General features: G+C 38.6%; 1 protein-coding gene across 1 annotated transcript in view; it reads left to right on the top strand.

The window, feature by feature from the left end:
* The window catches only part of rab5c (RAB5C, member RAS oncogene family), a 32489-nt gene extending 24139 nt beyond the window's left edge, over positions 1–8350 (top strand). Inside the window, exons 2-6 of the mRNA XM_033035089.1 lie at positions 1029–1293; positions 4078–4229; positions 5135–5257; positions 5463–5556; positions 6758–8350. Coding sequence (XP_032890980.1) covers positions 1128–1293; positions 4078–4229; positions 5135–5257; positions 5463–5556; positions 6758–6873 — 651 coding nt within the window. The 5' untranslated portion in view covers positions 1029–1127 and the 3' untranslated portion in view covers positions 6874–8350. The remainder of the gene's footprint in view (positions 1–1028; positions 1294–4077; positions 4230–5134; positions 5258–5462; positions 5557–6757) is intronic.
* The last annotated feature ends 7295 nt before the right edge of the window (positions 8351–15645 follow it).

Raw genomic sequence — 15645 nt, 5'->3', positions numbered from 1 at the left:
AGTACCAGCTTTGTGGACATACTTGACATTAGCCAAAAGATTAGGAGGTATAAACAATAAGTTCAAGTACTTCTATAGTGTATTCTGTTTATGGGCTGTGTTTTTTAGATGCATTGGAGCAGATGTATTTCATGATGTGCTAGCACTATTCGGCGAAATCCTGGCAAGTATTCATTCCTGACGTGAACACAGATTGGCCATTTGACGTAGAATCTAGCTATATAAAATGGCTTCTGTGCCGCGATGAGTGACAATTTGGAAGAGGACAATAAATCAGAAAAGTTGCCATATGTGATAATTTCTTCAAGTTTCACCTGAAACTTGCCAATATTAGACTTCTTTTGCACTGTGCCTTTAATCATTTGTGCTGTTTGTATTCCTTGGCGTGATTCTATTTCGTAGAAGTTGGTTCAGGAGAGTCAAAGACCTTAGCAGGGCATTTAATTTCAGAGTTCAAGGATTGGAAAAACCTGCACTGTTTCATTGAATAAAGTACAGTACCGTGCCGGAACAGGCCCTTCAGTCCACAATGTCTGTGCTGAACACGATGCCAAGTTAATCTCCTCTGCCTGCACGTGACCCATATCCCTCCAATTCCTGCATGTTGTTGTGCCTATCTAAAAACCTCTTGAACGTTCACGGTGGTGCAGCGGTAGAGTTGCTGCCTTACAGACCCTGGTTCGATCTTGACTATGGGTGCTGTCTGAACGGAGTTGTACCTTCTCCCTGTAGTGTATTGTTTCAAATCAACTGAAAATATGACCAGGGAGTAATGTAATAATGAATAACATTAGATTTCTCTCACAATGCAACTCAAATTCTTAAATCTTGGATTTATTTAGCACATGAAAAGCACATTTTTCTAAGCACTTTCTTTCTCAAAGTGCTTAGAAAAATATTTGGCTGATCTCAAACAATTGATGTTTTTGTTCTAAAGCTATAATTTTTATGCATTTAATGCGCGTGGAATTTGACTCTACAACAAATTCTTAATCTATCATGCAAGATTAATTTGATATGTTTTGCAGTTCGAACTTGCTGATAGCGGCCTCTGAAGTCTCAGCCTTGACGCATCACTTCTGCTGTTGAAACTTGGAACGTTTCTTCAAGCCTCTGCACTTTAGGCCATGACGGGTCGGGGTAACGCGGCTCGATCCAATGGACCAGCCGCTGGGAACAAAATCTGTCAGTTTAAATTGGTGCTCCTGGGCGAGTCAGCAGTGGGTAAATCCAGTCTCGTTTTGCGCTTTGTGAAAGGACAGTTCCATGAATACCAAGAAAGCACAATTGGAGGTAAGTGATTGACTTTGATTCTGTTGGTGAACTAGCTCTGGTATTAATGTTATTTAACCATTAATTGGTTCGCCAGCCATGGCTTTTTGAAACCGTGTAGGTAGTGATTGTAATGAGTATTACATGCTGAGCTGTTTTTTCCCTTTGGTTTCAACTTGATGGAATTTCAACTTCTCCACCTAGATAATGTTGTGCTTTCATGAATACATGAATAGTGCTGTCTCCATAAATTAAGCATTTGTTTATGTTAAGTAAGCTATGAAGGATCTTTGTCACTGCTGAAAGTAGCTTGGTAGTTTACATTGTTCTGCACAGCTTATCATATTTGTTAAACCAGATATGACGCTGCACCATAATACTGCTCCTTTCTGCGTCAAAGCAAAGGAGTGGAAGGCAACATTCTACACTTAACGTAGACAGTACAGCATCAGAATAGGCCCTTTGGCCCAGTGTTGATACCAAACATGATAAGATTAATTAAACTCATCTCCTGCACATGATCCATATCCATTCCCTGAGTATCCATGTCAATCTAAAGGCCTCAAGTTCCGATTCTGTCTTCAAATTGTATAGCACCTGAATTTGCATTTCCAATTTGATGTTTCATAATGAGTTTTTAGTCATAAGCCTGTGTGAATCAGTTTAACCCTCAGCAGATTTGGGAATGGTTTCTAAACATCAAAGGAAGCACCAGAGATAACTATTCAGTGAGCAATTGTGTTTTATTGCTTCCATATTGTGAAATGGAGACAGTTATAATTTCTTTATTTGTCATGAGGGCAGGAACATAAATTTTGCAGCTCCATTCAAGTTTCCTTTTGTCTTGGATAAATTGCAGCAGATCAATGTTAAAGGGTAATGTTCCTTCAGGGTTGTGGTATCAGAACAAGCTGTGTTTATCAGAATACACAGGGTATACAAATGTCTACATCAAACTTGCTGTGCAGTGTTTATCAAGAATAGCGCAGTCTGCACAACCAAATTAAAAAGGATTACCCCCATCCTGGATAAAAATATATTTATATAAGTTAGGGGTACCTGAGGAATGCTCCACTTTTTGTACTTCCAATACCAACAGCACTGTTCTGAAGTTGGGGGATTTTGGCAAACACAATATGATGAATAACCATAATTGTAATGACTGATTAATAAGAACAAGCGGGGATACAATGGGAATTCAAGTGGCGCTATTGGATCATGTTCCTGAGTGGATGGATTGATAGGTTGAGAGGAACTTGTGGTGGAGAGGAACAAAACTTATCATTAGTTTTTTGTTGAGATCTGGGTGTCACTGACGAGACCGGCATTTATGGCCCATCCCTAAGCACCATTGTGCTGAGTGAGAAGCGAGGCCATTTCAGAGGATGTTTATGGGTCAGCCACATTGGTGGGTCTGAAGTCACTTATACCATTCTGGGTATGGAAGATGGATTTACTTCGATAAAGATCATTGGTGAACTTGAGGGGGGTTTTGGAAAGCTCCGATGGTTTTGTGGCTGTCATTACTAAGATTAGCTTTTATAAGTCTAGTTAATTATCAGAAATTTAATTCCTTGGCTTCTATGGTGGAAGTTGTTGGTCCAGGTGTCTGGATTACTAGTCCAATATTTAACTTGTGAACCACCATCATGACATCTCTGATTACTGAATTGTCGAGTTCTACAGCTGAGATTCCAAGTAAAGTGAGATGTAGAATAGAGACTTTCAAACAAATAAGCTCATATGGCCACTTTTTTAAATTCCACAAGTTCTACAAAATCCACCGTAGAAGGCATAAACCTTAAACTTTCTGTTCCCAGATGGCTTATTTTTGTCTGACTAAATTATGCCGTTTCGAGTTTTCTTCAGACTGCCAAGATTCTGTTCATTGTTTTCCTTTTATTTCAATTTTGGCAGAGAAAGACTTAAGAATTTGTGAACTTTCATTATTTATTCTTGTACATGGGGCCTAAGCACAATTCAAACTAATCCATTCAAATCCTGTTTTATATTGGGTGTTTTTCCCATAAGTTGCTTCAGTTCATTGAACTTGAAAACAGCAGGTAGTATTAAAGCACACAATGTGGTACAGATCTTGGTATATAACTACTTTTAAAGCAGAATCATTGCCGTAACATTTAGTGAAATGGGTAATTGGGAAAATTGACCTCGTACTTTGAGATAAAATTATGACCGGTTATAGTAGATTTTTAATTATGAAATTGCTTTGATGGAATGTTCTGCAATTGGTCACAACTCTGTCTTTGGAGTGTGGAAATTTGTCAGCATGTTCACTCCAGTGATAAATTTAAGAATTCAACTTTGAGGAGAGAAAAGTGTACAAATCTGCAATTTAGCCTATGGTATTTAAAAATAGATGAAATAAGATTCCAAAACACTTTAAACATTTTGGGGTAATTGGGAATAGACGTAATCATTTGCAAGTAAGACCTCCCGTGCATGAGGATGAAATAACAGACATTTTATTCCGTTTTTTTAATATTCATTGGTTGCTCAATGCAAATGGAGGCAATACCCCATTTCTTGAGTACGATCCCATATCCACAGGCTGAAATGATCCAATGACCATGAGTAGGACTGGGCCAGTTCATGTACTGAAGGCCTTCTAGTATATCGCTCAAGTTTCATAATGTTAACAAAGCATTATGATTTTTGAGGGCACATGACAGAATAGGGATAATTTTACATGTGTTGAACTTTTCAAATTTGTTTGAGATTGAACAAATAGCATGAGTTTGAATTTTTTCTCTCATAACTGAAATGAGTGTCAATTTTCACTTTCAGCTGCCTTTCTAACGCAGACAGTCTGTTTGGATGACACAACTGTTAAATTTGAGATTTGGGATACTGCCGGACAAGAGAGGTATCACAGCTTGGCACCAATGTACTACAGGGGCGCGCAAGCTGCCATTGTGGTCTATGATATAACCAACACAGTAAGTAATTCCTCTTGCTTAGTTTTGCTTTTACATTCTATTTGTCTGTTCTTGCCCTTTAAACAGAAGCCATCCACTTCACTAAAGCAGGCATTGAGCCTCTCCAGATTGACACATGTAGCAAGTACCTTCAGTGATGGTGCACACTCCTTATTAACGTAATTAAAAGCATTGGTTTTAAGGTTCTTGGTAGGCCTTAAAACACAACAAAAGCAGTCGAAGTACAAAAAAGTGAAAGTTTGTTCTTGTTTGTGGTTTGTTTTGCCTTGCACAGTGCTGCATGATGTCTCCCTCACCACAGACACATATTACCCATTTTATCATGACATCAATAAATTATAAATTGATACTGGTGCTTGAATCTCAAATTTAGGTATGGCAATCATTGTATTTTTTGCATGCTTAATTGACTTTTAAAACATGCAATGTGTTAGTCAAAGATACAGCTTGGAAACAGACCCTCTGGCCGCTAGGTCTGCACTGACCTAGAGCACTGCGCTAAATAAAAACTTTGGCAATGTTGTAAAGTTCCAATCAGTACCTGAGGCTAACGTCTCGAGCTGTACCTGCTTGCTCCTTTCCCCAGTCAAACTTTTTTGCAACTTGGCATATTTGTGTGCCTGTATTTGTCTAATTTAGATTACGTCCACTTTTCCTTGGTTAAGCCAGGTTTAGTTGCACAGGTGTACTTTATGTCGAGCAGTTGTGTAGCAGTAAACATATTCCTGCAATGGAACACAGATTGAAAGAGCATCATTAATTGAAATGTCATTTTCCAATCATCTAAATTGACGTGTGCAGATTGGCCAGTAGTGTACCACTTCCCCTAAAAACCCATTGATATGGATGAAAAATGATGTCGGTCTTCAGTCCTACTCAATTGAATTTAACGTTTGATTTTGAAGGACACATTTGCACGGGCGAAGAACTGGGTAAAGGAACTGCAGCGACAAGCCAGTCCGAATATAGTGATTGCATTAGCTGGGAACAAGGCTGACCTTGCAAATAAGCGAGCAGTGGAATTTCAGGTAGGTTACTGTGGAAAATTGCATTTGGTATTTCAGCTACTGCCACAACCATTTTTCCCAACTCCTTCCCTCCCGAGAGAGAAGACTCGTCCAAACCAGTTATATAAAAGCACAATTCTTACTGAAATTGTCTCTGCATTTTGGATGTGTGTACTGCAGATGTTTGGACTTTGCTATTTAGAATTTAAGTTGTTTTCTCATTCAGGAAGCACAAGCATATGCAGAAGACAACAGCTTGCTGTTCATGGAGACATCAGCAAAGACTGCAATGAATGTGAATGAAATATTTATGGCCATAGGTATGTGCCTATTCTTGATTCTTTTAAATGTGGTTTCTTATCTTCCGTCAGTTGAGTTGCTTGCAACTAGTTTTTTATATCTGCTATGAGGAATCAATTTGGTTTGAGTTTGTGCTCATAGTGACAGCATAATTTCGGTTTTATCTAATTTTAAATGGTAAGTTACTACCACTCGCACTAAATGTTATTTTTGTGATCATAGCAGACTGATGTGAAATCACAGGGCTATACCCCTATCTCGTTGCATCATTACCAGGATATTGTTTCTGTCTTAAGACAAATATTAAAACGTTCCTTTAGATAAGTTGCATGCTGGTATTAAGTGTTTCTGTGTATTTATGTCCGTTCCTAAGCTATCCAGACAACGTAATCCGTTTAAAAAAATAATAACAATGATTTGGCTATGAATATGCGGTAGTTGCACCAGTCGTCCTTGGGTTGATTGAAGAAAATAAATATTGGTGGGAAAATATGAAAGGAAATTGGCAAGTAAAATATTTATCTCCCATTCCCATCACCATCTTGAGCGATTAGTACTTGGCAATAAATACAAGCCTGGCCTAAACATGCCATTTCCTATAAATAGAGATCCCCATTCTTTAGCCATCCCCACCCACCCCTATTCTAGCCTCGACTGTTTATAATAAAAACTTCATACTGGAAAATTCAACAGGTCAGGCAGCACCTGTGGAATGAAACAGTTAATATTTCAGTTTGAAGACCATTCATCAGAACTTTGGCCTGTCCTTGCAAATGTTTTAGTCAATTCGGAGGCCGACCAAATTCTCCAATGTTAACTGTCTATTTCCACAAATGCTGATTGACCTCCAGAGTCCTACATTTTTGTTTTCAGATTTCTAACATCTGCATGGTTTTTTTTTTTTTGGTTTTTTTTTAAACTTTCAAGAATTTCACCCAGAAATGGCCTGTGGGCATTATATATAAATATACCGGGGTTGGTGGAGCACCCACCACAGGAGGACGTCTCCAGGCAGAATGGGTTTGCTGCTTCATGGACAAAATAGAAACGATACACGGCCCTGAGTCTATGTTTCATCTGTTTCTTGATGTTATCTCCAAATTGTGGGTGGGAGTACTGTTTCTCATTAAATGATAGCTACTGAAATTTAGATCTATAATTGCTCAAATTGTGCAAAATAAAATTTGCAGTAACTTTTTTTAATTAAACTTTTTGATATAGCCAAGAAGCTGCCGAAAAACGAGCCTCAGAATGCAGGTGGAACCTCGGGCCGAACCAGAGGTGTGGACCTCCAGGAGACCAGTCCGCAAAATCGGAGCCAGTGCTGCAGTAATTAAGCTGGTAATTGCAGGTGTCCTCACAAAACCCGACCGGAATCCCCTTTTACCACTCGCACTTACCGCAAGAGCGGCTGCAGATCGCTGCATTGATTCTTCACACCACTCCAATCATCCAGGAGGAAGTTCACCAACACTTTTTCCATATGAAATTTTAAGTCTTAATCACTTAATATCAACCTTTAGCTCTTCCCTTCTAATTCCAGCGGCGGATGCATGCACCAGTTACTTTGAGCCAACTTTACCTGGCAATTCCTTCATTTTCAGACTCTACAATCTTGTATATTATTCTGGAGAGCGAAGATTAAAAAAAAAAAATAGATTAGGTGTCTTTGTGAAAATCTGCCTAAAGAACTACTTAGTATGCAACCCCTCCAATAAACATTAACAAATTAATTTAACAAGGGGAATCAGCGGTTAAATGCTCGTGGTTTTGACCAAATCACAATTATGAATTTTGAAAAAGATCTCTGTATTTGTAATGTAAGTTTTCTTTGTATTCAATCAGTAAACCATTGTCCATACAGCACCTTCCAATATAGCTGTTTTGTTCTTCCTCTTTGTGTTCGGATAGCATGGAGTTTTCTTTTTGGTTTCATGTGTTATGCACAATTCTGTTCAAATCTTGCAATAATTGTAAATTTCAATGTCCATGGAGGTGATGTGATGTCCCTAATGTTAGCAATTGCAATCTTACACAATGCTCGGATTTGTGGTGTTCAGTCGTGCTAACACTGTTGGCAGTGAAAGAACAAGTTTGTCTGTGTGAGAGATACCAGTCTGTAATAAAACAAATCTGTAATTTGACAAATAAAAATAGAGGGAGGTATAAATTAACTCCAGCTTGTATTTGTTCTATAAAGACATCTAACTTAATTATCAACTCCATTGCAATTGCATTACTTAAAGTATTACAAGTGATGTCAGGTAAACGACAATGTCATTTGTGTATTGAAGTATTAACTTTACAACCTTTGCAAATGAATAAGGGTGAAAGTCAAGAGTATATGCTTCAAGAACAATATTGCACACTGGAATGTTTTTGACATCTTCAGATGTTGCTGCCAGCTCTTTTGAAATGGGCTAATGTGACAGATTTGGAATGTTATAAATTTGAAAAAGACTTTTTAAACTGGTAGTGATAATGAAACCCAATGTCCTCCGACTGAATATATTTTGTTTTCACCAGCTTCCGTAATTAGTCTAGTTTGGGATGTTTTGTGCTGAGTACAAGAGGGTTGGTGCTTGTCCTGTTGCTGGTAAAGTTTGCATTAATCGCACCACTATCTCCAATCTGTAGATTTCAAATGATTGTATCCGATTGGTATCAAATGTGGCTTTGTATATGCCACTATGCAACATCTCTTAACATTCTGGAAGTAAGGCACACTTTGGTAGCCAAGCACTAGTAGTTTAGTACCCCAAAGATGAGTGCCAATGACTTCTAATAAACTATCAACTTTAAAAACAAAAAAAATTGTATCTAGCCTCCTTTTACTAACGCTGTTAACCTGCAATAAACAAAGCCTCTCCAGTTTGAAGTAAGCTGTGGTTTCCTGCATAAAACCGTGGTTCTTTAAATGTGCAGAGGACATCAATCTCTAACAGAACACAACCCCAATATTTGCGCAAGAAACTTGGTGCATTTGACCGTATTACATTATTTTTGTCAGTCAACTAGCTTGCATTTGGAGGTCAAGAAATCAGCAGTCCCAAGAGTTTCAACCATTTTACATTTGTATGGCTTGAGTTGTGTTACACCACCACAAATGTGTTTGTCCCATCTAAAACCCAATGGAATGCATCACAGATGGTTTTCGAGATCAGCGTATTAAAGAGCCAATGATGGAAAAGGTCTGTGTTGGATCTAATATGCGATGAGTTGGTAAAATAAATTTGGTCATTATGGGAAGGGTGGTGCCAATGTAGAATTTGTATAAATATCATAAAGTTTAACATCTTAAATCTAAACAAAGCTAGCTTGAATGCATGAGGTATAATTCAGCTGATAGATGGAAAACCAGTTTACTGTTAGTTTAAAATACAAAAAGTGGTCCAGCTAAAGATTAAAATTTCTGTTGACAACATGAAATTGGCCACAGTGCTTAACTTAACAAGGAACATCTTGAAAATGGATAGTATGTATTTCAGTGAGAAACACGAAGATTGTAAAAGCTTCTGATATATAAATCCAAAATAGCAAAGTTAATGTAGATCATTTATAACAAGTGATTGTATTTGGGAATAACGAAATGGCAGTGAAATTTACATTTTTTTTGTTTGGCTTCATTGAAGAAGGCATTAAAAAAAAAACTTACCCTAAAGGTGTCCAGAGTGTCCAGATTTCATGAAGCGATGTGGACTCGTGCAGCATAGAATACTGGGAATAGTTGGCGCAAAAGTTGGCCTTGTATGGCTGTCTCCAATGGAACTTGGCTGTGATGAATCAATGCAGGAGGATGCAAAGTACTGCAGTAACTCTGCAGGTCCTTTCTTGTAAACCAACATCTGAGTTCATTAGTTTCTACCACTGAGGGTCATGGCCTACATATTATTATTGAACAGGCTAACAATGGTAATGAGTTTTTGAAACCAGTCAAATAGAGAATACACCATACATTCTCGGTTGACTGTATCAAGGCTGTGACATCAAAAAGCTGTAACATTATGGTAGTGTCCAATAATTCACATTCCAAATCTTCATCCCATCTGTATTTTATTTGTCTGAAGTGATATATATTAATATTTAATGCCTTTTATAGGTGGGACCTAGTATCTATAAATTTGCAATTTAATGCAATGTAAGTTTCCAGATTTACATGCATCACGTCACTATCTTGCATCTGTACATTTCTTGGAGACTGAAGATCATGGTTTTTTCTGGTCTTTGAGTAATTAATTTTACGGATTATCATTGTTTTCTCATTGTCTCCTGTTCTTGACTAGCACCCTATTAATAAATTTGTGGTGTAAATGTATGGTCCATTTCCCTTTACACAGAATTGGAAACCTGGCTCCATTTCATGTGGCCTTATTCTATCATTTACTTGCCATCCTCATCAACTTTCTCACTTCTCACTGGATAGGAAGAAAAAACTGTTTGTACTGCAGTGATGGGGTTCCTTGTCAACATGCAGGTGGTTCCATTTTCCTTTAATTGCTTCAGAATTTATCTAAATTAAGAATTAGAAAAACAAGTGCATGGTAGTATAACATTTACAAAGTTAGGTGAATATTAAGTAAATTAGGATTTTCTGATTGAAGCTTGTTTTTAATGGCAGTGGTTCGTTTTGATTTGTTACCTCGCCTGGCAAATTGTTCCACAATCCCAAGAGAACTCAATGCTCCAACTAAATGAAATGGAATGAAATCTATCCCACAAAATTGCAGTGGTAACTCTAGCATTAGTAAATTTATGTAATGTAGAAAAATAAAACATTGCATTTAGTTTTCTAAATGTGTAAATAAGAATTTTTAAAACAATTTATAGTGCCCTCCATAATGTTTGGGACAAAGGCCCATCGTTTATTTATTTGCCTCTGTACTCCACAATTTGAGATTTGTAATAAATAAAATCTCATGTGGTTAAAGTGCACATTGTCAGATTTTAATGAAGGTGATTTTTATACATTTTGGTTTCACCATGTAGAAATTAAAGCAGTGTTTATACATAGTCCCCCATTTCAGGGCACCATAATGTTTGGGACACATGGTTTCATAGGTGTTTGTAATTGCTCAGGTGTGTTTAATTGCCTCTTTAATGCAGGTATAAGAGCTCTCCTAGTCTTTCCTTCACTTTTGAAAACTTTTATTGCTGTTTATCAACACAAGGACCAAAGTTGTGCCAATGATAGTCAAAGAAGCCATTATGAGACTGAGAAACAAGAATAAAGCTGTTTGAGACATCAGTCAGACCTTAGGCTTACAAAATCAACTGTTTGGAACATCATTAGGAAGAGAGCACTGGTGAGCTTACTAATTGCAAAGGGACTGGCAGGTCAAGGAAGACCTTCACAGCTGATGACAGAACAATTCTCTTTATAATAAAGAAAAATCCCCAAACACCTGTCCGACAGATCAGAAACACTCTGTAAGAGTCGGGTGTGGATTTGTCAATGACCACTATCCGCATAAGACTTCATGAACAGAAATACAGAGACTACACTGCAAGATGCAAACCATTGGTTAGTTGCAAAAATAGGAAGGCCAGGTTACAGTTTGCCAAGAAGCACTTAAAAGAGCAACCACAGTTCTGGAAAAAGGTTGTGAACAGAGGTGATGAAGATTAACTTATATCAGAGTGATGGGAAGAACAAAGTATGGAGGAGAGAAGGAACTGCCCAAGATCCAAAGCATACCACTTCATCTGTGAAACATGATGATGGGGGTATTATGGCCTGGGCATGTACGGCTGCTGAATGTACTGGCTCACTTATCTTCATTGATGATACAACTGCTGATGGTAGAAGCATAATGCATTCTGAAATGTATAGACACATCCTATCTGCTCAAGTTCAAATAAATGCCTCAAAACTCAAGACAATGATTCCAAACAAACTGCTAAAGCAACAAAGGTAAATAAAAATGCTGGCGAAACTCAGTGGGTGAGGCAACATCTATGGAGCGAATGAATAGGTGACGTTTGGGTCGAGACTCTTCTTCAGACAACAAAGCAACAAAGTAGTTTTTCAAAGCTTAAAAAATGGTCAATTCTTGAGTGGTCAAGAATCAAGTCACCCGATCTGAACCCAATGGAGCATTCCTTTTATATGCTGAAGAGAAAACTGAAGGGGACTAGCCCCCAAAACAAGCATAAGCTAAATATCGCCGCCTCACCAGAGAAGACACCCAGCAACTGGTGATGTCCATGAATTGCAGACTTCAAGCAGTTATTGCATGCAAAGGATATGCAACAAAATACTAAACATGACTACTTTCATTTACATAACATTGCTGTGTCCCAAACATTACGGTGCCCTGAAATGGGGAGAACTATGTATGAACACTGCTGTAATTTCTACATGGTGAAACCAAAATGTATAAAAATGGCCTTTATTAAAATCTGGCAATGTGCACTTTAACCACATGTGATTTTTTTTTTTTTTTTCTATTACAAATCTCAAATTGTGGAGTACAGAGGCAAATAAATGATGGGACTTTGTCCTAAACATTATGGAGGGCACTGTATAACTAATATAGAAAGCTTTTACATACAAGTGACATTATTTAAATGGAGACAAACTACAGATGCTGGAATTTTGAACAAAATAAAACTGCTGGAGGAGCTCAGCGGGTCAAGCAACATCTGTAGAGGAAAATGAACAGATGGACTGATGAAGAAGGAAAGCGAGGAAAGCTGGTTTGAAAGAGGGGAAGGACTCAAGAACTGGTAAGTAACGCGGATTCCAGTGAAGGGGGAATTGTTAGATGAGTCGGGTGGGGGAGAGGTTGGGTGGAGACTATGTGCACATGTCAAAAGGTTGCAGGTGTGGAAATAGAGGAAGGAAGATGGTGAGTGAAATGTAGAATCGATGGGTTGGGGGTTTAGTGCGGAAAAGGAGTACACAGACTGGTTGGGATGAGGATGAATTAAATCGCTTGAATCCAGGAGATCCAACATGCCCTTGAAGTCAGAACGTAAATGTTCTCAAAATGGTCGCACAAGTGTATGCTCTGTCTCTGCTATGTAGAGATGCCACATCGAGAGCACCTCTGCAATCTGCAAGGTTGGAGGAGGTGGAAGTGTACGTGGTGCTGCTGTATGCAAACAATAAACTAATCAGTCCTGTCTGGGAGATACAGAAGATACTATCACCCCTTTGTCATTAAACTTCTACTCATCCCCATTCCAACCTGCTGCTTTTGATCACTCTTCCCTTGCCCTCTTTCTCTGAATCTCTGAATCTCAAAACCTTTTTTTATAACTTTCCCTGGTTCCAATAAAAAAATTAACCTGCAGTATTAGCTCTGCCAATCTCTTCACAGATGGTGACTGAGCTGATGAATATTTCAAGCATTCTCTGTTTCACCTCTCCATCTCTCACTCTCACTTCCACTGAAATTAAGCTTGTTTTCTCATTTCAGTTCTGATTAAATGACCTTGACCTGTACCGTAATCATTTCTTTCCTGACAGCTAATGCTTCCTAATCTGTTCTTGAAAGTTTTTCCTGTTTACGTTAGAATTTCTGCATCTGCAACTTTGATAATTTTTGTTCCACCTTCAAGCTTTCTTGGGTGTGGTTTCACTTTCATATTTGAGTTATTCACTGTACATTATTTTCTTTCACTTTCTGTTTTAATTTGCAGGTCCTCGTTGGTCCAATGTTTTGTTACAGTTAGTGTGTAGGCAAGGCAGATGAGTGTAGGGAAACTTTGATAAGAATTGAGGCTCTGGTCAAGAGTTAGGAGGCATGGAGCAGGTAGAGGCAACTGGGATCAAGTGTATCCCTGGATGATTTTCGGGAATTGAACATACTAAAAAGGAAATCGTTAGTTGGCTCTGGCAGGTAATATTAAGGATAATCCTAATCATTTTTATGTCCATTAAGGGTAAATGTAACCATGGACAATAGGGCCCCTTGTGGAATAAAACAGTCAACTCTGTGGAGCCACAGGAGATGAGCAAGGTCTTCAATCAATATTTCTCCTCTTTTTACCATGGAGAAAGACATGAAAACCACAAAATTTGGGGCAGTTAATGGAAGTGTCTTGATGGTAGTCAGTATTACAGTCGAGGAAGTGCTGGTGGTCCTAACGTGTATGAAGGTCGACAAATCTCCCGAGTGATCAGATATATCAGGGGGAAGCTAGAGAAGAAATTTATGAAACCTCATTAAATATCATTGAGGTACAGGAGGGTGGCAAATGTTGTGCCTCTATTTAAGGGCAGCAAGGAAAACCCTGGGAAATATAGGCCAGTGAGTCTAACGTCAGAGGTCAGAAAGTTACTAGAGTATTCTGAGGGATTATGTATACATGCTCTAACATAGACAGTTTTTTGATATAACCCGAAAGATTAATAAGGGCAGAGTTGTTGGCATTGTTTATATGGATTTCACCAAGGCATTTGGTAGGTTGCTCTGGAGATTGCATGGGATCCAAGGAGAACTCGCTAAAAATTGGCTTCGTGGAAGGAAACAGTGGTGATGGAATGTTTAGAAGGAACTGCAGATGCTGGAAAATCAAAGGTAGACAAAAATGCTGGAGAAACTCAGCGGGTGAGGCAGCATCTATAGAGCGAAGGAAATGGGCAACGTTTCGGGCCGAAACCCCTCTTCAGACTGTGGTGATGGAAAGTTGTTTTTCAGACTGGAGCCCTGTGATTCATGCCTCGGGGTTTGCTGCTGGGCCCATTGCTGTTTGTCATCTATATCAATGATTTGGATGAGAACGTACAAGGCATAATTAGTATGACACTAAGGTGGATGGTATGCAGATAGTGATATCCTAATTATTATTTTTTTAATGCTGTTCTTTCATCTTCCATCACCTAGTGAAGATAGTAATCAAGATTTAGAAAAAAATCTTGATCACTGGGCAAGTGGGCTGAGGAATGGCTAATAGAATTTAATTCAGATGAGTGTGAGATGTTGCATTTTAAGAAGTCAAACTAGTGTAGGATCTTCACAGTTGGGGGTCCTGGGGTGTGTTGCTGAACAGAAGGATCTTGGAGCACCAGCCCTTAGCTTGCACTCTATTCTTATGTAGTGCTCCACCTCTTTAAATGGTTCTGGTTGACCACATTCCACAATTATAGGCTGTAGTGAACCTTGTGACTGTGTCTATCTGAATCGTGTCTGGCCTCTCAGTAAATATTCCAACCACCATCTTTACTGAACGAATTCAAACATCAGCTGTTTCTGTCAAGTGAATGTTGAAACTGGTCCTTTCTTTTGCAAACTGTGTCATTTACCCCTCAAACTTGGGTTTCCAGTTTAATATTCCATTCTTTAGGTGTTCTTCAGCTAATATCCAATCTTAATGTGCTTTATAACTAAATTTGCAAATAAAATGCATAATGATGAATATATGTTGAAAATGAAATGTTCATTTTGAGTGAAATTCCCAAGCTTCACAAAATAATCTTGTCTTGCATTTATAGTTTGTAACAAGTATAACAAACAACCTGCATATATCAACACTTTAAAAAAAATCCTTCATAACCCCTCACTGTCTCTGCTGCCCCCTTTACTCTGCAAGATTTTACTCTTCCAGCTCCATAGCCTCCATCTGCCCGACACCCCCACCTCCTTTCTGGTACCATCTACTGCTTACCGACCTCTGCCTCTTCACTCCCCACCTCGCGCACATCGCTCCTTCTGCTCATCTTAACCACCACCCTGTCTGCATCACCACTGTTTCTCACTTGTCCCTACTAGCTATCTTTCTTCCACACACTTATTCCAAGATTGAGCCAAAATGTTCACCGTTTCTTTATCTCCACATATACTGTTTGACCTGCTGAGCTCTTTCAGCAGTTTGTTTTTTTAAAAATCCAGATTCCTACATTTGCAGTTACCTGTGTCTCCTCCATTTCCTGCTTTCTTGCAAAGTCAAAACTTCCCCTCTACCACTGGCAACAATTTATTCAGCTGCGTAAGGGCTAAGCTGGGGAATTCCCTCTGGAAAGGTCTCTTTAAGGTGTACCTTTCAACTTAGTTTTTATTCATTCATGTGATATGCGTTTGAAATGCCCTCATGGTGGTGGTAAGTGACTCCCTCGGGAACCTGCTGTTCCTTTGATGAGGGTGCCCTCATTATATCTTAAAATC

The sequence above is a fragment of the Amblyraja radiata genome, chromosome 16, assembly GCF_010909765.2.
Source record: "Amblyraja radiata isolate CabotCenter1 chromosome 16, sAmbRad1.1.pri, whole genome shotgun sequence".
Taxonomy (NCBI): domain Eukaryota; kingdom Metazoa; phylum Chordata; class Chondrichthyes; order Rajiformes; family Rajidae; genus Amblyraja; species Amblyraja radiata.
Note: the sequence above shows the minus strand (reverse complement) of the source record. Positions and strands in the feature narration are given on the sequence as shown.